The sequence below is a fragment of the Meleagris gallopavo genome, chromosome 6 (assembly GCF_000146605.3).
Source record: "Meleagris gallopavo isolate NT-WF06-2002-E0010 breed Aviagen turkey brand Nicholas breeding stock chromosome 6, Turkey_5.1, whole genome shotgun sequence".
NCBI lineage: Eukaryota > Metazoa > Chordata > Aves > Galliformes > Phasianidae > Meleagris > Meleagris gallopavo.
In genome coordinates this window covers 9,970,840-9,989,718 of record NC_015016.2, presented here as the reverse complement: position 1 = coordinate 9,989,718, position 18,879 = coordinate 9,970,840, and the positions used below count along the sequence as shown (strand labels likewise).

Here is an 18,879-nt window from a genome sequence, read left to right as displayed (position 1 = left end):
GGAACTGTGGATTCTAGCTCTGCTGCCAAATAATGCAGCAGACTTCATGCCTTTCCATCTTGATTCCCAAACATATATAAAGACTGGGTTTTACCTCCCAAAAGCATTATGAGAATTGTTTATGAAATGCTTTTAACAAACAGAGGCCAACCTGATCACGGTTATGCCATGATTTCCAATAATGTATTTTCATTGACATCTGAATCCCTTTGTATGCAAGGATGAATACGTTCAGAATTAGGCAGAGAAATTTACCTAACTAAAAGGCAGGTTCCTTGCAAGTCATTTAAATAAAGTAATCACTATTACCTTCTAATTTATGATCTGAACACAATCCCCTATTTTGGTAAATAAAGCTCAGATTGTTTCTTGTGATATGCATATTGTTAAAATTCCAATGGTGTTGAACATATGTTGGTCTTCTGTTTAGCTGTACTTTTTTCTCTCCTTCAATCAAATCTACAAGAGATATTTTTAAGGAAATGTCAAACGAACCAAGATCTCACAAATTTCCATCTGGACAAAGACATCACTGTCTAATTTCTTTACCATCCTCAGAAGCTAATCTGAAGCATAGTGCTGTTATCTGAGTTCAACTCTATTTCTTGAGCCTGCATTATTAATTTTGCATCACAGTAACATATTTATTCAAAGAGGCAGCTAGTTCTTTCCTTTAAAAGCAATGGTATTTGAAGGAATGACCACACTTTTTTTCCCAGTTGAAGTTATGCAAATCTGATTGACTAAAGTAAATGTTTCATAAAACCAATGACTGTTTAAATTGTGGGACTAAATTGTTTGTATATAAATATTACCTTTTATATTCCATTTGAGTTTTATGTAGATGAACACATTACTTTAATGACCTGCATTTACAGAGGGAGACTGGGAGAGTCTGACTCTGAAATCCTCAGCAGCCAGATGGCTGCCTTTTCTTGCATGAGATTAAAAGATGTTTCTCATTCACAGCCCTGCTTCGGAGGCAAATTAATATAGCCAGCTAAATTGCTTGTGTTTTTGGAATAAAATTTAAAGAGAACTTTTTAAAGCAATTGGTGTCACAGGTTTTTAGAGCAGATTGCTCTCCAGGTAGAGCATGCTGGTTTTAAACATTCAGTAATTAATGGAAAGTATTCCGTGTTAATTGACTGCTTCGGGAAAGAGAAATATAATGACTTCTTATTAATCATGAAAAGCGACATACAGCATGGAGGTATTGCAATAATTGCACTAACAGTTGAGAAATGTTAATTAATGAAAAGAACAATGATGTAAGAAATTAGCTACATAATGCTTGCTGCTGATGGAGATTACGCTTTAAACACATTATTTAGCATGGCAGCTACTGGATGTTGCCCTAAATAGCAGGCACCTCTTATCCTTTTCTTCAGTCAGCTATGGATTTCCAAATGTTGCCAGTATTTTGGCTTTTAATGAGCCAAAATATGCTCTGCAAAAACTACATTTTCCAAAGAGTTTTCAGTTTGAACTCCTGAACTCAAAACTATTCGGACAGATTGACAGCATTCAACTTACATATAAAATACTATCCAAGGGTAAGAGAGCATCCATGCATATTTGTGCCTAGCATGATGTAAAATGCGTAGTATATTAAAATGATGAACAGTTCTGGAAACTAATCAACCAGCAGTGACAAGGAGCTCAGTTATTAACAAATTGAAGGCCCCAAGGTTTCCATCATCACTTTGTTTTGAGACAGCAACAAGGCGAGACGTGTTCATCACTAGGAACCCGTTAGAGCAGGTTAAGATGTTGGTTACGAATACATTGCGTTAGCATGTAACTCTTGCTTTGTCTTCAGGAACAGAACTTCATTCTTACACATATTTTCATATATGTCTGACCATTTGTGCAAGAAGATGTCAGTCTGTGAGGTTTTCAAAAATTATTCACAAGACCTTCGACCTAGGTCACATAGCATCTTGATTGTACAGCTAGGGGAAAGTAGTGATAGAGGATAATGGATAAAGAAAGATATAATAACAAAAGCCCTCATTTTAGATCTACCCTTGTAAGTGTAAAAAATATCGATGCAGGAAAAAATTAAATTCTGCTAAAGACACGCCAAAAGATCTTCAGTCAAACCAAATTGCATGTATAAAAAATAGGCTTCCACAGCAAGCTAGTGTTTGCAATAAAAGAAAACAGAAATATGTCCCTTGAGTCAGTGGCATCACAGTAATACAAAACCATTGTTTTTTGGGGCAACTGGTCCTAAAGGCATATCATAATCCACCAATGCAGTGCCTCATGCCTCATAGCACAAGAACAGGAAGGTTTCACCCTTCATACCTCCACCCCACACACTGGCCTTACAGGTTTTCCCAGGGCAGCTCTCTTGTGGCCATTCCTTCACCCATGTATTATTTTCTCCCTCCTGAATTTCTTTTCCAGATGGAACATCCTTGGGCTCCAAGGTGCTCTTCTCAGCTCTTTCATCGAACCCATGTACTTACACAGCATCGTTGTGGGAAGCCTCTATCATACTGGTCACCTTTCCCGGGTAATGAGCCATAGAATAGAAGACATTGGTCAGCTGCCAGCTTCATATCGGCGCAATCAGCTTCTTCTCAGTGGTAAGCTAACACCTGCCTGCACAACAAACGAGCCCCTCTCCCATCACTAATTGTGCAGGTTGCCAACAGGAAAGTTTACATATTTGTAAGTAAATCGTTAGCCCATGATTTCTTTTTTTCCCGCTGAGTATTAAATTGTAGAATGAAGAAACATGTATTTAAAGTCAGTTTCTCTTTCACAAGCAGAACAGACTTCAGTAGTGTATAAAAGTTAAGTAGGAAAACTGCTACTATACCAAGTGGGAAAAAAAGGTATTTCTAAGTAAAAGATCTCTAAAAATCAGGAGGAAAGTTTTTAGTACATTTTAGGTTTAAGACTCTCATCCACCCTCCCTCACCCAGTGACAGCACAAATGTGCAATGTCAAGAGAACCATTCCTCATATCTTTGAACCATGAATGCAACATTTCTATCAGTGCCTTTTACATTAAGCTCCTGCTCCTGTACTAACTAACAATCATACTCAGCACATGGCATCCAGGAAGAGCTGTTGGCTCCTGCAGGTGGTCCTGCCTGCTCGTCAGACCTCTAGGAGGCATTGGGGCTGCCTACTCAGTATCCTGCTGGTTGTGTGAGCCATTGTGTGGCTTCCAGCTATCTTTCAAGGTTCCTCAACTGCCACCATTCTTCTAAGCCCCTGTTCCTATCCCTGGTCACCATTTCTTTCATTTCTAGTCCTTCCCATCCCCATCCTACCTTCCATAGCCTCCAGACGACAACTGCTCAGCTGCACTGCACAAATTTCTCAAAGCCTCAAATGTCTTCAGAACCTCATGAAGCATGTGAGTGCTGAGGACCACCAGCTCTGCACAGGATCACACCATTATTTTGCTCTTTGGCATTGATATTTGCTTTCCAAGAGGATTCACTAAGAAATAAATACACTAAGAAAGAAATACAGAGATGGGAGGATGGGCTGTGTTAGTGGAGGATAACATTGCCTTTCACAGTCTTCTAGGTTCCTAAGTCAGTGCTTTTGTCCTTTAACTTTCTAGGCTTTGGTATTTGTTTGTTTTTTCTTTTTATGTGTCTTTGTGACAAACTTATTTTGACTGAGGCAGAAGTGATAGTTTAGCCACTAGGGAAATTCTCAGGTTCTGTGTAGTTTAGTACATCTGGTAAGTGTACTGTGCATGTATGTGTCATGAGGTGAATAGGTCAAAAAACTTACCTTGTTTTAACAGCTTATCTCAATTTTTAACCCTTCAGTGAAGCCAGCCAAAGCCTGTGTAATGCAGGAATGCAGAAACATTTCTCCACCACCAAGTCCTTCCTGACCCAGTCCATCGTTGTCACCACTAAGTCCCTTCTTTCTTCCCTCTGCAAGCAACAGGAGGGAGGAAGGAAAAATCTCCCCATTTTCCACATCTGTCTGTTGACTTGGTAACACATCCCTGCTTGCAGAAGGTGTCTGCGTCTCCTGAGCCACTTCTGCCAGCCCTCACTCATTGCAGTCCACCCATATGATCAATATCAAACTCAGCTTGAGCTGCTGAAGGACTGAAAATTCAATAAAGGATTTAATCATAGAATAGTATTGTTTTGCTGGATTGGACTTGCAGACAAGACATAATGGCTTAAATATGTATTAATGTCTACGAGTGATTATCAGAGATTTCAAGGGAAGAGCATCAAATGGTACCTGGTATCACTGCATGCTTCATGGGTGGCTTCCTCCTCCCCTGAGATCCCTGTTGTAAAAGCTTTTGCTTTGCTTTTGGATGTGTTTGTGGGTATTCTTCAGCTTGGGAGAAGCAGTGGGAAGAATCTGTCTCTCTCTGTCTACATTGTTTTTGTCTCTAAAGCCATTATTTGTAATCTTTCCTCCCCTGTAAGTCCCAGGGAGCCAATGCTGTAGCCCTGCTTAAAACTTACATCACTGAGGCTTGTGCTGAAGTTCCTTCAGATGGAGAACTGTGCCAACACCATATTTGGTGGCTGTGGAAATGGCCACATATCAAAAGCCATACTGAATTCATTACAGACTTCAGCAGCCTCAACCAGGCAATTCTGCCTCCCGCTTTCTTCAAAGAAATCAGACCAGCCAGGGATTTTAAATTGCAGGAGTCCTTCAATTATAAGGACACCAATAATTGGGGCATTTCATCGTAACACTACAAGCATTTTGTTAGAGAGGAGAGTCAGAGTGTGTGATGAGATATCCTGAAATAACTCATTGGCCCCACAGAAAAATAATCAGTGAGGTTTTCCACTCACTGCAGTCCCAGATGGATGGAAATCCTTTCATTTGCTGGAATTACTCTTGGGTGCATTTTTTAGAAGAAAGAAAAGCCCTATTTCATTTTTATTTCCTTTTCTTTTAAGATTCAGCCATTCTAAAGTGTACTGTGAAGAGGCATGAGGCTTAAGGAGGGAGATGAGAATAAGAACAGATTTCAGTTCATATTCCACAATGCTCAAGTTCATATTGTTTGTACAAAGACTTTCCTATCCCTTCAAGTTCCTGCAGTCTTCTATTGTATTCTTTGTTGTGTTGGTTCTAAGGAAGATATTTTACATAAAGGAGAGAAAATGATCTAGATTATTTGGAAATTACCTTTCAAACAAAGTCAGAACAATCACTTGTCAAAAGAAAAACATGAAGAAAAGTATTACAGAAAGGATCAAAACCAACATAGAATATATGTTGCTTGCCATCCCATTTGTGGCTGTCATGAGTCTCACAGTTTTTGCTTTGAAGCCTTTTCACAGACAGTGATGTGAAAATATCCTCTACTTACCTAAATACGTGAGCTGATATAGGATGGCTGAGAATGAAAAAGAGAGAAAGCTGAACCAGCACAGAGGGTTTCCTAGGCACTGAGACAAGAACCCTTCTCTCACAGATATCCACCGTGAGCAGAGAGAGTTTTGGGGTGGTCATAGGATGGGGTGTACATCCCCCACTTCCCAGCTAATGAATACCACAGCCTGCTCTGTCCCTGGTGCCGCCTTTCCTTTTCCTCTGCTTGGTGTTTTCATGGCATTTTGACTGATTTAGTGACCTGTGGCAGCTTCACAAGGCAGCGTGTTTGCTATCACAATTTTTTGGCACTCAGTCCTTTTGGGTGCTATCCTTACAGAGACTGTATGTGGAGTCAACCATTAGATTCTGATCTTGTTCTATACAGAGGCATTTCAATAGTGCCAGGAGCTATCTGATTTTCAGGCTTTCAGTTTATATCCTGTTGCCTAGGTGAACTGGAATTTTAGATGCAGACAGATCTGTTATCTCAGGGAAAAAATCAAACAAGGTATTAATACAACATGAACCTGTTTACAAATTCTGGGTGAGGTTACGACATAGCTGTAATTCTCTCCTACATGGTAGTGAGTTCAGTCCCAATGATTGAGAGGGTCTCTGCAATTTCACAATACAAAGAGGTTGTGCCAAGCAATTTTTCCCTTTATTGGTCACCTTTCTCTCATTGTGTGGGCTCAGTCCTGCCAGGCTCTTTCAACTCCCTCCCAGGACAGAAGGGACGATGCTGGAAGGAAAAGAGAGAGCAAATTAATGATCTATAAGGACTCTTCTAACTAAACCATTCTATGATTTTCATAGTTTTCCTCAGATTAACAATTTTTTTTCCTGCCAAGTTAAAAAGATCCACAGGAATTGCTAAATTATCTCTCTGAGGTGCTCAGACTAGTAACAATCAGTGGTGACAACAGCACAAGTCAGTGTATTTACCCAAGGACGTCTCATGTGCCTCAGTGAACCACCACAAATTATCAGCCTCTGAGGGTTTCAAGATCTAGATGATACTGGTGTCCTTCTCTCCTGCCAGGGGTTAGTCATGCTGATGCTCGGCAGCCTGGAAAGTCTCCCAGCTTTAGTGTGAATTGGATTGTGGGGAACGCTGATCTGGAGGTTATCAACGCCACAACAGGGAAGAGGAACTGCGGGAGCCCCTCACGGCTCTGCAAGCACATGTTCTTCACTCGGTGGGCAAAGCTTCATGGCAAGGTAGGCCTGGCACACTGATGGGACGCTGCTGCCAGCAGCAGATGGGCTGATCCTTACCCTGTAGTCAACCCTGTTTTAGGTATCACATGATGAAGCTGCATCCATGACAGATGTCCAGCATTCCTCCTCATGGGGCCTGGGTGGGACTGGAGGTTACGAGGAGCCAAGATCCTATGGTAGCTGAGGACACAGAGAAAGCCAACAGCAGAAATCCAGGCATGTCTGGAAGGGAAATGCGTGTTCTGGTTGTCCATGGCACTGGTTTCTAGCTCAAACAAGCAGTGTTGAGTGTCCAGTCAAGCACAACAGAAAATTTTTTCATGTCTTGTTCCAAGTATCTCTTTGTCTCCAAGGGGAGTCCTCAACCTACCAAGTCTTGGGACTGAGAGCAGTATTTGTCATGGCCTTGAAGATATCTGCATCACTTCATTGCCTACGCAGCAATTTAAACTCCCAACTTCAGTCACTCCCAGTCTCACTCTAGTCAGCTGATTAAAGCAGGTGCTATGGATTGCTTATTCCTTTTCTCTCCCCCACTCCCCTAGGTGTGTCATTTAATACTGATATGTGTCATTTAATACTGATAATACCCAGCTGCTCCTCAAAAGGTGAGTTGACCAGATGCTGAAGGCTCTCTGATTTCATTACTCAGCACCAGTACTATTTAAAGGTATTAAAACATAGGCTATACTTAGTTAAAATGACAACCACTCCTTGACAGCTGGGCTTCCTCTAGAGAAGTTGGCTATGAAATCCCTTATTTGAAATGGTGCTGAAGTCAACTTGCCATTGCACTTCACTTCCCATGGATGGAGACAGTAACAGGACAGATGGATGGCTTAAAGCTACAGGGTGAAGCCTAGAGCTGAAGGAAATGAATAGAAGAAACTTCATCTGGAATAAGGGAATGAAAGAATAAAAGGGTATGGGAAGTAAAGGAAAGCCAAAGGGTGTTGGAAGCAGCGAGCCTCTTGCAAGGGCTGAGTGAATGCCTCAGAGCTTTCTGCTTGCCAACACTTGAGAAACACAAAGTCGAGGAGATGTGAATATCAGAATTTTGAAATAGAAATGGACCTAACATACTAAGAATGTTTTCTGTAATCAAAGTCCAAAACCAAGTCAAAGAAAAGGGTGTTATAACAGCAATTCAAATCAATGCTGTGATTTTCACGAATAGAATTTGGCCATCTGGCAGGGGGCACACTGTTTTCTAAATGCTTGTCTCAGAGATTTGCTTTGTTTCTGTCATTATTCTTGTTTTGGAGTCACTGTTTCTCTTCCTGCCTGAACTTTCAAGGAGGTGCTGGGGGAGAGGAGCACCCAGATACTGAGTCAGCAAGACTGACTCCACTACTTCTAGGAGGAGCAGCAGGGAAAACACACAGTGTTTCTACAGCTCACCTTCTTTCCCTGATATAACATTATTTTGCTATACAAAGGCTTGTCAAGAATTGTCCTGCAGTCTAGAAAATGAAGACAAGAAATAAATTCTTTTATTAAGTGCCCAAACCTTATTTGTATGGGGAAATAAAGGAAAAAGGCAGAGAGGTGGAAGGAAAGTTTGCAGCCACTTCCACCAGCAAAGTCATTCAGGAAGGTCCATTTACCCTCGGGCTGGAGCACCACCTCCTGCACTGGCTGTGCCAAACACCTCAAACCTGAGCAGGCCCATGGAGTGCAAACACGTGGCACCAAGCAAACCAGATCAGCTCATTCCAGGGTGCGTGATTGTCCTTTCCTGGAGTCTCTCTTTCAGAATTTCCCCATTTTACAGAGAAGAAAAATGGTGTTGTTTACTCACCGAGGCTGTGCTTTGACGGTGTGTTTTCTTACAGGGTGCTATTTCACTGGCTTGTAAGCATTGGACTTTCACCTGCCTGCTTGCTCTAGGGCATTTTCCTAACTTCAGGTTCTTTCACATCATGTCAAAGGCTCACAGGTGTTTTGGTACTGCTGAGGCTTTGGCAGGTCAGAGAAAGCTGTTTGTCCTTCTGCACCACCCAGGGTACTGCAATCTCTGTGTGCTCCAGGCATGTGTGCAGGCACTGTCTGTCTATCTGTCTGGCTGGCTGGCAGCACAGTGCTCACTCTTCCATCAGCACGGATCCAGATGCTAATTTCTGCCCCATTTTGGGCAGTTCTCACTGCATTTCTGACAATAACAGATACAAGAAGGAAAAGAGAAAGTACACGAGCCTTTCCTTCTGTAGTCTGCTTATGTTACTTTTGAGCCTAAAGCTGCTCAGCTAACCTGAGCACATTATTTAAAAATTCTCATACTGGCTTTTCCCCTTTCTTTTCTAAAAATCATCTCAACCAAAAGGTAGATTTTTTGTAATGCACATGAATGTTTGCTGCTGCCAATGCCAACAGTTGTTTACCTTCCTACTCTTTGCAATGGTTTGGAACAATGTTGCAGGCATTCAATGCTTCCATTTTTTTGTTGTTGTTAATTCAAAAGTAAGCACAGTGATAGTTTGTTTGTCGCTGATGACACGTAGTCAGGAAGATTATATGGCTACTGAACCTCCTGTTTCTCTTGGCTCAATGGCTGATTTTTTTATTATTATTTTATTTTTCCCCTTCCCTGCCTCTTGCTCTGCAGCTGAGCACACGAACACCAAGCCATGGAGACATGCCATCGATGTACAGCGAGGCGAAGCTAGTGGCTCAAACATACCAGGCTGTCAAGCAGCAGCTGTTTAAGGCATTTCAGAAAGCCGGGCTGGGCACCTGGGTGAAGAAACCCCCAGAGCAAGATCAGTTTCTACTGACTGGGTAAATCACTCAACACCTCTGCTATGCGACCAGATCGAATCAGCTGGTGAGGAGTCTGGGCAGGACTGAGAATGGAAGCAACTTGGTATTTAGTAGCAACCTCCATAGAATTATTTTCTTTTAACTCTGTATTGGAAAAACATAAATATAAATGTGTCTGATGCACTGAAGTCGACTTTAGAAAACTGCTTTTTCATGATCCCTTCCCAAGAGTGCACCTGCCCAAATTAGAATGCACAAACAGAGATGCACCCACAAAGATTTTGCCTGTCATAGTTTATCGCTGTTGGTATTCACAATCTGAGGTGTTAGCAGGCCACCTGGCTGATCCCAAACAGTTTGTTTTCCCTCACAGAGTCAGTGCAAGAGTCATCACTGAATAATGGAAAACAGTAAGCAAAGATGGAAGCACCCCAGGCACTCAGCAGGGCTCTGGGCATCCATAATCATCCACAAATAAAGGTGTTGGACCTCTATGCAAAATCATCCTGTTCACTGCCTAAATCTGTGACAAAGAATTTGGGCCTTGAAGATATGCAGCATTTTTAAACTCTGCTTCCCACTGCTGGTTCTGAGCACAACGCCGGGCGTCAGCTTTCCCTTGGTGTTTACACTGCACTCCTCTGGTGCTGTGGACATACTATTTCCCACCACACCTCTGATCCTGGCCATGAGTTTCGCACGCTGCAAATATGAATTATCTGAGCCTATTCACACCACATATGTCCCTTATAAACCATCTGGGTGTCCCTCATCCCACTGGAGTGCCACTGGGGCTGGTGCTCTCTATTGTGCTGGGCTGTAGGACCACTGTGAGGATGCTCCCAGATCCAGAGATCAGGGAGCTGCTAGAAATCATTCAGGCTGGAGCCAGCACCCAGGACCTCAGATCTCACAGCTCCTGAGAATCCACTGCTCTAAATTAAGTCGATGTGAGCTCAGGATGCTACCAATTGTGTTGGGTATCCACAACAGAGACGTCCCAAACTAGGCAGTACCTTTGGTACTTGGCTCTTTCCTGACTCAGTTTCTCCATCCACAAAATGGGGATAATAACATATGCTTCACATCTAAAGAAGTTGGCAGGAACAGAGTGTTCTGGTCTTATCTGTCCCAGATAAGCTAGATGCTGTCACTTTTACAGTGAGTTTCACCTCTGCACATTGTCTAATTGACATAAAAGCAGTAGATAGAACTACAAACTTGAGTAAGGTCCCTCTCCATGTAAGAGTTTCCAGATTCTAACTCTGTATAAATGACAAATATTATTGTTTCTCAGTTAGGAGGCAAGTAATCTTTCCTGTATAATTGTAACTGGATCTGATAGTATCTCATTTTTACATCATCCCAAACTTCATCAGAATGAAAAAGATACTGTCGTGGGAGAAACAAGCTTTGATAGTCCCACTGCAGAATCAACCTTCAAATGCCCTGCATATTTCTTTTGTGTTTTTATTTATTTTTTTTTTTAATGACAGGATTTGCGGGTATATAACTACTGTTTTCTTTTTATTCTTGTGATTCTCTTTAAACCTGTATATAACATGCTGCTACTGATTTGTGATAATTGTCTTGGTATTTTCTCAGAACTGTCAAGTTGAGTTACTTTTCAAACAACACAAGGCTCATATTTTTCCATGTAATTTCCTTTACATAAGAAACTGTTCCTATCAATAAAAATAGATGTTCTTTGAATAGGGTTTATCATGTTTGGAGAGCCATATACAGTAAATACATTGTTTATTGATGCCCACAATAGAATAGCTGCAGTATTTTGATGAAATTTTATTTTTAGATTATAAACTGCAAAATGTATCTATAGTGTCTTGTATAAAAACAATTGTGATAAACTAGAATTTTTAAATTAGATAAAACAAAGCTCCCCCCTTCCAGAAAGCTTTTCAGCAAAATAATACATTCCATATTAACTACCAAAAATATTCAAATAAAAAAAAATCCTTAGAGTAGAAATAATAAAAACAAAAAATACCCAAGACATTTTCAGTAATGGAAGCATTTTGTGGTACCCACTTTGTCAATATTTTGACTACTTTCTCAGCCATTCTGGTTAGCATTCTGAATATTTCTGGCACCTGCTGGAGCTTCTCACTCCTTCACATGGTCCTTTCCTCCAGCTCAGCCATCCCTGCTGCAGAGCCCCCACAAGGTCTGGGCAGCTGGAGGGCAACAGGAGGGCTTGGGGTCATGACCATGGCCAGTGGTGCAGTAGATGCTGTGAGTAATGCTAGTGGTGATGGTTGCAGGGGCTGCAACCCTCTGAGGGAGGGAAGCCATGGGAAAGCCAAAGAGGAGGATGAGGGCTTTTGGGCAGAGACCCATAGGGCATGGGGAAGCAATGTCTTCTACTTTTCCTTTTCGAGTTAGTCTTTTCCTGGCACACGAGAGACCTCAAGGCTTCTCCTTACATTTCCCAGCCCTTTCCCGCTCTCCTTCAGCCCCGGCACAGTGGCCACTCAACAAATGCATAAAGCTCCACAGGCTGGTGGTGCAGCTAAGGTGACAACAAAAGGCTGCACCTGGTTATTTTTAAGGACAAAAAGAAAAGTGTGGCAAGATTTAATTATCCTTTGTTGCAAGAAATACGTAAATGAAATCCTGGATTCAGGTGCAGTGGGGATCAAACGAAGTTCCCCTTGCTAGTGGGCATCAGCTGGTCCCTCTGAAGACAATGGAGTTGCCCCTCCACTTGCACAAGAGTTGAACATGACCTTAAATGTCTACTTCTCGTTATGTGCAGCTATAGAGTGTGGTGGGACCAGCTCCCAGAAGCACGCATGACCTACATGCAACATTTCCTGAAGCAAAGGAAAACTTGCTCAGTAGTAATCTTTTAGTGAAGATTCTGTACATAACACGCATGAGTGAATGGCAATACTGTACTAATGGATGTACATTTGTAACATTTGTATAAAAAAAAAAAAAGAAACAAAAAAGGACAGGAGAAAATAAATCTAAATTTACATATGTGAATTTGCTGCTAAATTCTGTAAATTGCACTTCAGTGATACCTAATAAGTGAATGTTTCTGTTAAGTGAATAAAATGCCAAGTGAAATTGTTCTTTCACTGTTTGTTGACCATTTTTCACAGTGGCTTAGAAATCAGTTTGCAAATGCTTCAAAATACACTAACATATTTTTATACACACATAGTAGATCTCTAGTCAACATGTTCTTGTTCTGTTTGGATTTGGTGTGTCATAGGAAACACACACATTGATGGTTGCTGGTAAGGGAAGAAGCCTTCTAGGGACAGTCATATATGACTGAGCTGAGACTGCCACTAACTTATTTCCAGGTGACTCTGAAAACTTTTTCTCAATGAAAATTAAATACATCTTTACAAACTCACACTTCATGTGACTTGCTGTCTATAGCTGCTTCAGAAAACTGAAGCGATTAACAAAAGGTCTGAGGTCAGTGCGTCTTTGCAGACCACTTCATTGGTGGAGTGGCCCTGGCTTCCTCCTGAGTAGAGCTTTAAGTATTTAGTTACAGCAGACAACAATCACACTGAGCCCATATGACATCATTTATGCAAAAGTTTAACACACTTTAGTGCTTAGGCATCACTTTATGCGCTGAGATTACTTCCGCCAGCCAATCCTTACAGAGATCTCCAGTGTTACCAGTCTTTCAGAAGCGCCCACTGTCAAAGTATATACACACCTGACAGTTAAAATTTTCTAGAAAGAGACTTTCTTACCCCCATCCTTGTGAGGATTTGTTTCCAGGATGAAACTGAGCCTAACAGCTTCCAGAGATCCCCTTCAGCTCACTGGACCCCACAGCAATTTTTCTGCTCTTGCTAAAGAAACTGATGCTGGATCTGCATGGGCCATCCCATTCCTGGCACAGCAGGACATCCTCAGCGATTATACATATCATTTTTTTCAAGGTGAGACACTGCAGCAGTTGCCTTTCCTTAGCTTGGGTCTATGTTGTTAGGTATTTGGGTGGGAAAACTAGGAGAGGGGAAGAATATAACATTTACAGGGTGAGGTTTTTTTTCATGCGGAACTGCCACTGTGAGCTGATCCATCCATGCTGGACTTGTGACTTGAATAATAAAAGCATCAGATTCTCAGTATTTATAAATCCCAAAATTTATTTTCACATATAAATTATATCACTTTTTTTGGATATAGCTGAAGCAAATCCCATCATCTCTACTCTCACCACAGCCTTGTTACGTCCCTATCAGCAAAGATGCTCAAGCCAGCAGAACATTAAGAAAGAAGCTACACCAATAAGGCTGTTTGTGCCACTAACCACACTCAAAGTAGTGAACCTGTCATTGTTTCCATGTCAAAAAGCATAAATGCCAGAATTCCTGGCTTGTTTGATAAGCAGCATCAGCTTGCCCCACAGAGCTTCAGAGGGGACGTGTTTGACCAGTGCAGATATTGGCCATGAAAGGGGTGACAGCCCCATGTCTCCTTGATCCCCATTATCTGGGGGTCTCTGCCAGCATCCCCAGCATCCTGGGAGCCCCAGCCCACGCCTGGGCAGTTTGGCCATAGCTGAGCTCTCCACAGGTGGTTCCCAGCCTGTTTTCCCCTCTACAATCAGCTGCTAGTGCCCAACTACGGCAGACACTGTGATGTGATTTGGCTGCTGAAAACAACTACAAAGCAGTCATCAGAGGAAATTATATGGATGGATTCTGTATTTAATCTCATTGAGTTTAAAGGCTAAATACCAGAACTGCACTTAAAACTTTACAGGCATCCACCCCAGGATCATCAGACACAGTTATTTCTTTTCCAACTGTATATTGGAAAAACAACAACATAAAACACGAACAAGCTGGTATATCAGCTAACAGAGGGCTTGAGAGAAGTGCTTGTTTCTGAAATAAAATAAATAAGTCCTTCTGCTGCAGTTAAACCTCGATAGCCCTGCTTGTGTGTTGAAGAATGAAATAGCAATTTAAAAGCTTTTTAAGCCCCTTGATTCATTATTGTTGTGCCTACTTTCCAGCCCTTACCCTGATTAATTTGGTTGGTTTCAGCTTGATCATGTGGATACACTAGTTTAGTGGAAATTTGTGTGAAGTCACAGAAAAACTGAGACTTTTTCAAGCATAGTGACAGCCTGTTTGGATGCAAAGACACACACATACAAAATGCAAACAAAAAAAAACACAAAGACATGCAAGCACATCCATACATATAGACACATGTAGAATTTCTTGTCAATCCAAAGCTTCCTGAATAAATAATTTGGCCTTGGAGAAAGGGGATTCATAATCATTGTCTTTTCAGAAATGAAATGGTTCTGTTCAGATGCTTCATTCAACCTGGCTTTCCTGGTAATTAAATCATCCATTAGATAAGTTTATGTTCTATTTTATCAAATTCCATTGTGATACAGAATTACTTCCAGCAGACCATGAAAGTCTTGTTCTGCCTGGGAGAGGAAAAAGTCCTGTTCACTCTCCTTTGGCCCTGAACAGACACCTTCACAGCAGTGCTCAGCGAGAAGTAGCTCCTTCCTTTACACCCAGTGGGACCAAAACAACCAGGGGTGAAAGGAAACATTGGCAGAAGTAACAACATGATTTACATGCTATCACACCCTTGACACGACAGAATCCTAAAATCTTGACCGTTACACAGAGTAGTGAGACTTGGACTCCTCAACTACAAATTTCAGTCCCAGTCAACAGCTAAATTCTACCCAGCTGGGTACCAAACCCTTGTTCAACCTCTCAACTTCTCACATTAAATATTCTCTAGAGTCTACAGATCTTCTGGATATGCCTTGTCTTGACTGCCTGCTGTGTGCCTGGTGTTGTTCCTCTCTGTGGTTTGAAACCTGTCCAGACTCATCTACACATAGTACCTGTGTTCCTCTCAAAACAAGATCGTGCCCAAGAGAAAAAGAAGGGCTCTTCTTTATTAAGTAACTCAGTTGATAAATGGTTCATGCTGCTGTCTAAAAGGACAAGAGAGTATTGAAGTCAACAGAACAACAGGCACTTTGAAAGAAATGTATCAGGAGGATGCGCTTTACATTTATGATACTGTACATTATATGGAGAAAGCTAAATTACTTGTTATAATTGAATAACTTTTTGGCATGAGAAAGAACAAAAAACACATGATAGCTGGTTCTAGGACACTTCACTGGGAAAAGGGCATACATGAGTTCTGGTATAGGCTTTACCTTTTAAGTGAAGAAGAGCCAAAACTTGGTTCCTAGGCCTGATGCACCTGTACTCGGTGGAAACCGAAACCATCCATCACTGCCATCTCAACTCTGCATTTGAATTTCCTTGTTGCAGCTCTCTTTTCACATCTTTCCCAGTAACTCTTTGACCTTTGGACAGGTGGGAGTATGTTTGTACATTCAGCTCTACAAGTTCGGCTCTATCTTCTATGTACGTGGCTTTCTTAAAATGTTCTTTTATCTTTTGGGGAGGATTACTCAAGGAGTGATGCAGAGATTAGAAGTAGTAATCTGTCTGTACATTTGTCTCACTGGTTATTCATCTCTCTTGAAGCAGTGTGGCAAAAGCAAAGATTGATTAAATAAATTAAAATATGCCCTTGTTCACTCAAGGAATGATGCAGAGGTCCTGCTATCCCAAAAGTGTCATTGAGATGTATCAAAACATAATTTTGGCCCACTGCTGTACAAGATCATCAAACTAAGGTATAATTGTTAATTTAACACAACTCCATTGACTTCAAAGGACTCAGACTACTGTAATGGAGCAGAATTCACTTTATGAAGGAGCCAGTGCATTAAGGTCGGATGAAATAGGTACATGAAAGCACTTCATCATTCCTTCTCCTTGTACTTCACTGTGCAACTCAATGATTTGCACCACTGAGTGCCAAAGCAGCCTGCTAGTGTCTCTAGACAAGGCTGGCTGAGGATTACCCTCTGAAATGACATTAAACTGGTGAAGCATTTTAGTACTTATAGGATTGGCCAGTGAGTGCCATACTCTAATCCTGCTTCAAATTCTTCTCCTTTTTTGTCATATTTCCTCCAGTTTTCATGGGGAAAAAGTTCTATGCAGCCATTGCAGTGAAGATTAGTCTTTTGTGAGAAGATGGGAAGGACAATTCAGTGATCTTACACATGGCACAGCAGTTCAGTACCTCTGTCACGGGAGCAGATCCATAATATTATTTTCAGATGTTGCTCTTATTTTTTTACTTTTAGTAAGCAAGCTCAGTTTCTGATGTTGATTCTTTCTCCTCCTTGTTTCTTGCTCCAAATGTCCCCAATAGAAAGCAGTAGCATCAGTCCCAATGTTTAAGTGTCACAGTGACACACACGTCCAGTGCTGCTGGATACCCTCCTAGCTAATAGAAACAAATGTAAAACAACACATGAAGAAACAACAAACCAAACTAAAAAACACATTTTAAAGTGGCACTCCATCTTTTACAGGAAGGTATGCAGTAGCTACTGACATCTTTGTTATTGGTATTATCATCTCTGGTCAGCTGACTGATATTTCTTTCATCCTCTATGGTGCCTATTTTACCACTGGGGGTGTTCTGTGCCATGTGGGGATGAACCAACTTGGAGATGTTGGGAAATAGAGTTACCTGGATTCCCCTGGAGCAGTTGGAGAGTGCATGATCGTTTGCCTTCACCCAGCCTTTGTGTCTGCTTCCCTCACTTGTAACAGGGCCATAGGAACAATCAGGGGTGATTAATGCATTATTGTCACCAGTGATAAGAGAGCACGGTCATGAGCCCTCTTGGCCTTTAATAACTGCAAGCCAAAGAAAAGAAAACAGCATTAATTTATATTAATTACAATAAATTAACAAACTAGAGCCCTTCAGTCCTTTACATCCCTCTCCCCAGGCTCTGGTAGCAGCAGCTGGTGCTGGGGAGATGGTAGGGGCTGTCCAGGAAAAGAAGCAAACCAACCAGCTGCCCCCAGGTCTGCTTACAAATGAAAAAGCTCTTGGTGTATCCAAGGGGCTTCTGCAGCTCACAGGCTTTGGAGTGTCATGTATTTGTGTGTATGTCTGTGAATATATACAAATATACATTATTTGCTTAAGAGCTACTTCCCGTGTGCCTCATCAAAACATTGGCACTCAATGGCTCATCATCTGGCCAGTGCCCCCACTACCAGTAAAATAGGAATAAGAGGTTGTGTGTTTAAGCCCTTTTTCCCTTCTCTTCCCTCTTCCTCCTGCACATCCTGCCCTCTTGCTGCCATTCTCCCAAACGGCTTCAAATCACTAAACTGGCAGAAAACTGACACAGCAGAAAATATGATAAATGCTTCTAAGACTGGAGAGTTGAAGCCGTTTTCCAGAGGGTCAAAAGGCTGAGGAGCTGTGGGAGGCAGGGAGGAGTGGGGCACAGAGGGGATTTTCCTGTTCCATAGCCTCATCCTCAAGCACCAGTGGTTTCTTCCTTATTTCCCCTTATTTGGCAACACTGCACAATTTGTCTTTCCTCACCACCTTTGAGTGCCTTGGACCCATTCTGGGACACCCATGGGGAAACCACAGCCTCGTGTAGTTGCTCCATTAGCACAGCAATGCTCTGCTCTGGGGAAAGGAATGAAGTCATCCCAGCCCTAGCATTAAATCAGCAACAATGGCATTTCCAGGGATGCTGGTGAGACAAGGCCAGGCTTCTGGAATGCTGATCAGTGCATGCAGGATGGTCTGCGAAGCCCAAATTTAAGGAGGACTGTTGTGGTTTACCCTGGCAGGTGGCTCAGTACCACATAGTCATTTGCTTGCTCCCCCTAGAAGAAGAAGAAAGAAAGAAAAGAAAAAAAAAAAGCAGAACTGAATGTATGTAACAAGGTATGAAGGTATGTAACAAGTGCACAAACAATTGCTCACCATTCTCCAGCTGATGCCCAGCTGTACCCTGAGCTCCAGAAGAGACTGAGATGCCCTTCCACCCCCTTCAGAACTTCTGCATGATGTCATATTGTATGGAATATCCCCTTCGGCCAGTTTAAGTCCCCTCTCCTAATTCTGTTCTCTCCCAGTTCCTTGGGTTCTTCATTGAGAATGGCCTTGGCTCTGTACAGCACTGCTTCACAGCTATGAACATAGGTATGTCAGGAACATTGATTTTCCCCCCTAGAACCAAAACATAGCATCATATCACACACTGAAGAAAACAATTCCATCCCAGCTGAAACTAAGACAAGGAGCAACCTCACAGCCCTGCCTACTCCCTGTGCTCCTCTCTGCCCACCTCACTCTGAGCACATCATGGCCTTTCTATGGCATTTCACGAACAGAGCTGAAGGTTAGTTCCCTACAAACATAAAAATATACATAGGTGTATGGGAACTGCTGAATCACAGCTTGAACCTCTGATTGATCACCTGAGGTGAGCAATGAGTCAGCCACAGGAGCACAGGTGAAGCCTGGCTCCACCTCTCCTAGAGCCCATTTAAGAGCTGACTACCAGGGGGGAAGGATCTCTTCTGGAGTTCCTCTCTTCTGGAGTTTCATAGCAAGCCCAGGATACAGGTAAGCATTCTGTCTATTCTCTTTTGGTATCGT

General features: G+C 42.0%; 1 protein-coding gene and 1 long non-coding RNA gene across 2 annotated transcripts in view; one reads left to right on the top strand and one right to left on the bottom strand.

Moving 5' to 3' along the window:
- ADARB2 (adenosine deaminase RNA specific B2 (inactive)) overlaps positions 1–12,656 on the top strand; it is a 294,303-nt gene extending 281,647 nt beyond the window's left edge. Inside the window, exons 8-10 of the mRNA XM_010712416.3 lie at positions 2,416–2,597; positions 6,386–6,564; positions 9,170–12,656. Coding sequence (XP_010710718.1) covers positions 2,416–2,597; positions 6,386–6,564; positions 9,170–9,346 — 538 coding nt within the window. The 3' untranslated portion in view covers positions 9,347–12,656. The remainder of the gene's footprint in view (positions 1–2,415; positions 2,598–6,385; positions 6,565–9,169) is intronic.
- Positions 12,657–16,506: 3,850 nt separating this feature from the next.
- On the bottom strand, positions 16,507–18,665 carry LOC109368110. Its single transcript, XR_004160065.1, has 5 exons — positions 18,566–18,665; positions 18,202–18,447; positions 18,058–18,101; positions 16,933–17,102; positions 16,507–16,683 (listed from the first exon to the last, which is right to left on the bottom strand). It is a non-coding gene; the product is annotated as an uncharacterized LOC109368110 (long non-coding RNA).
- Positions 18,666–18,879: the final 214 nt, after the last annotated feature.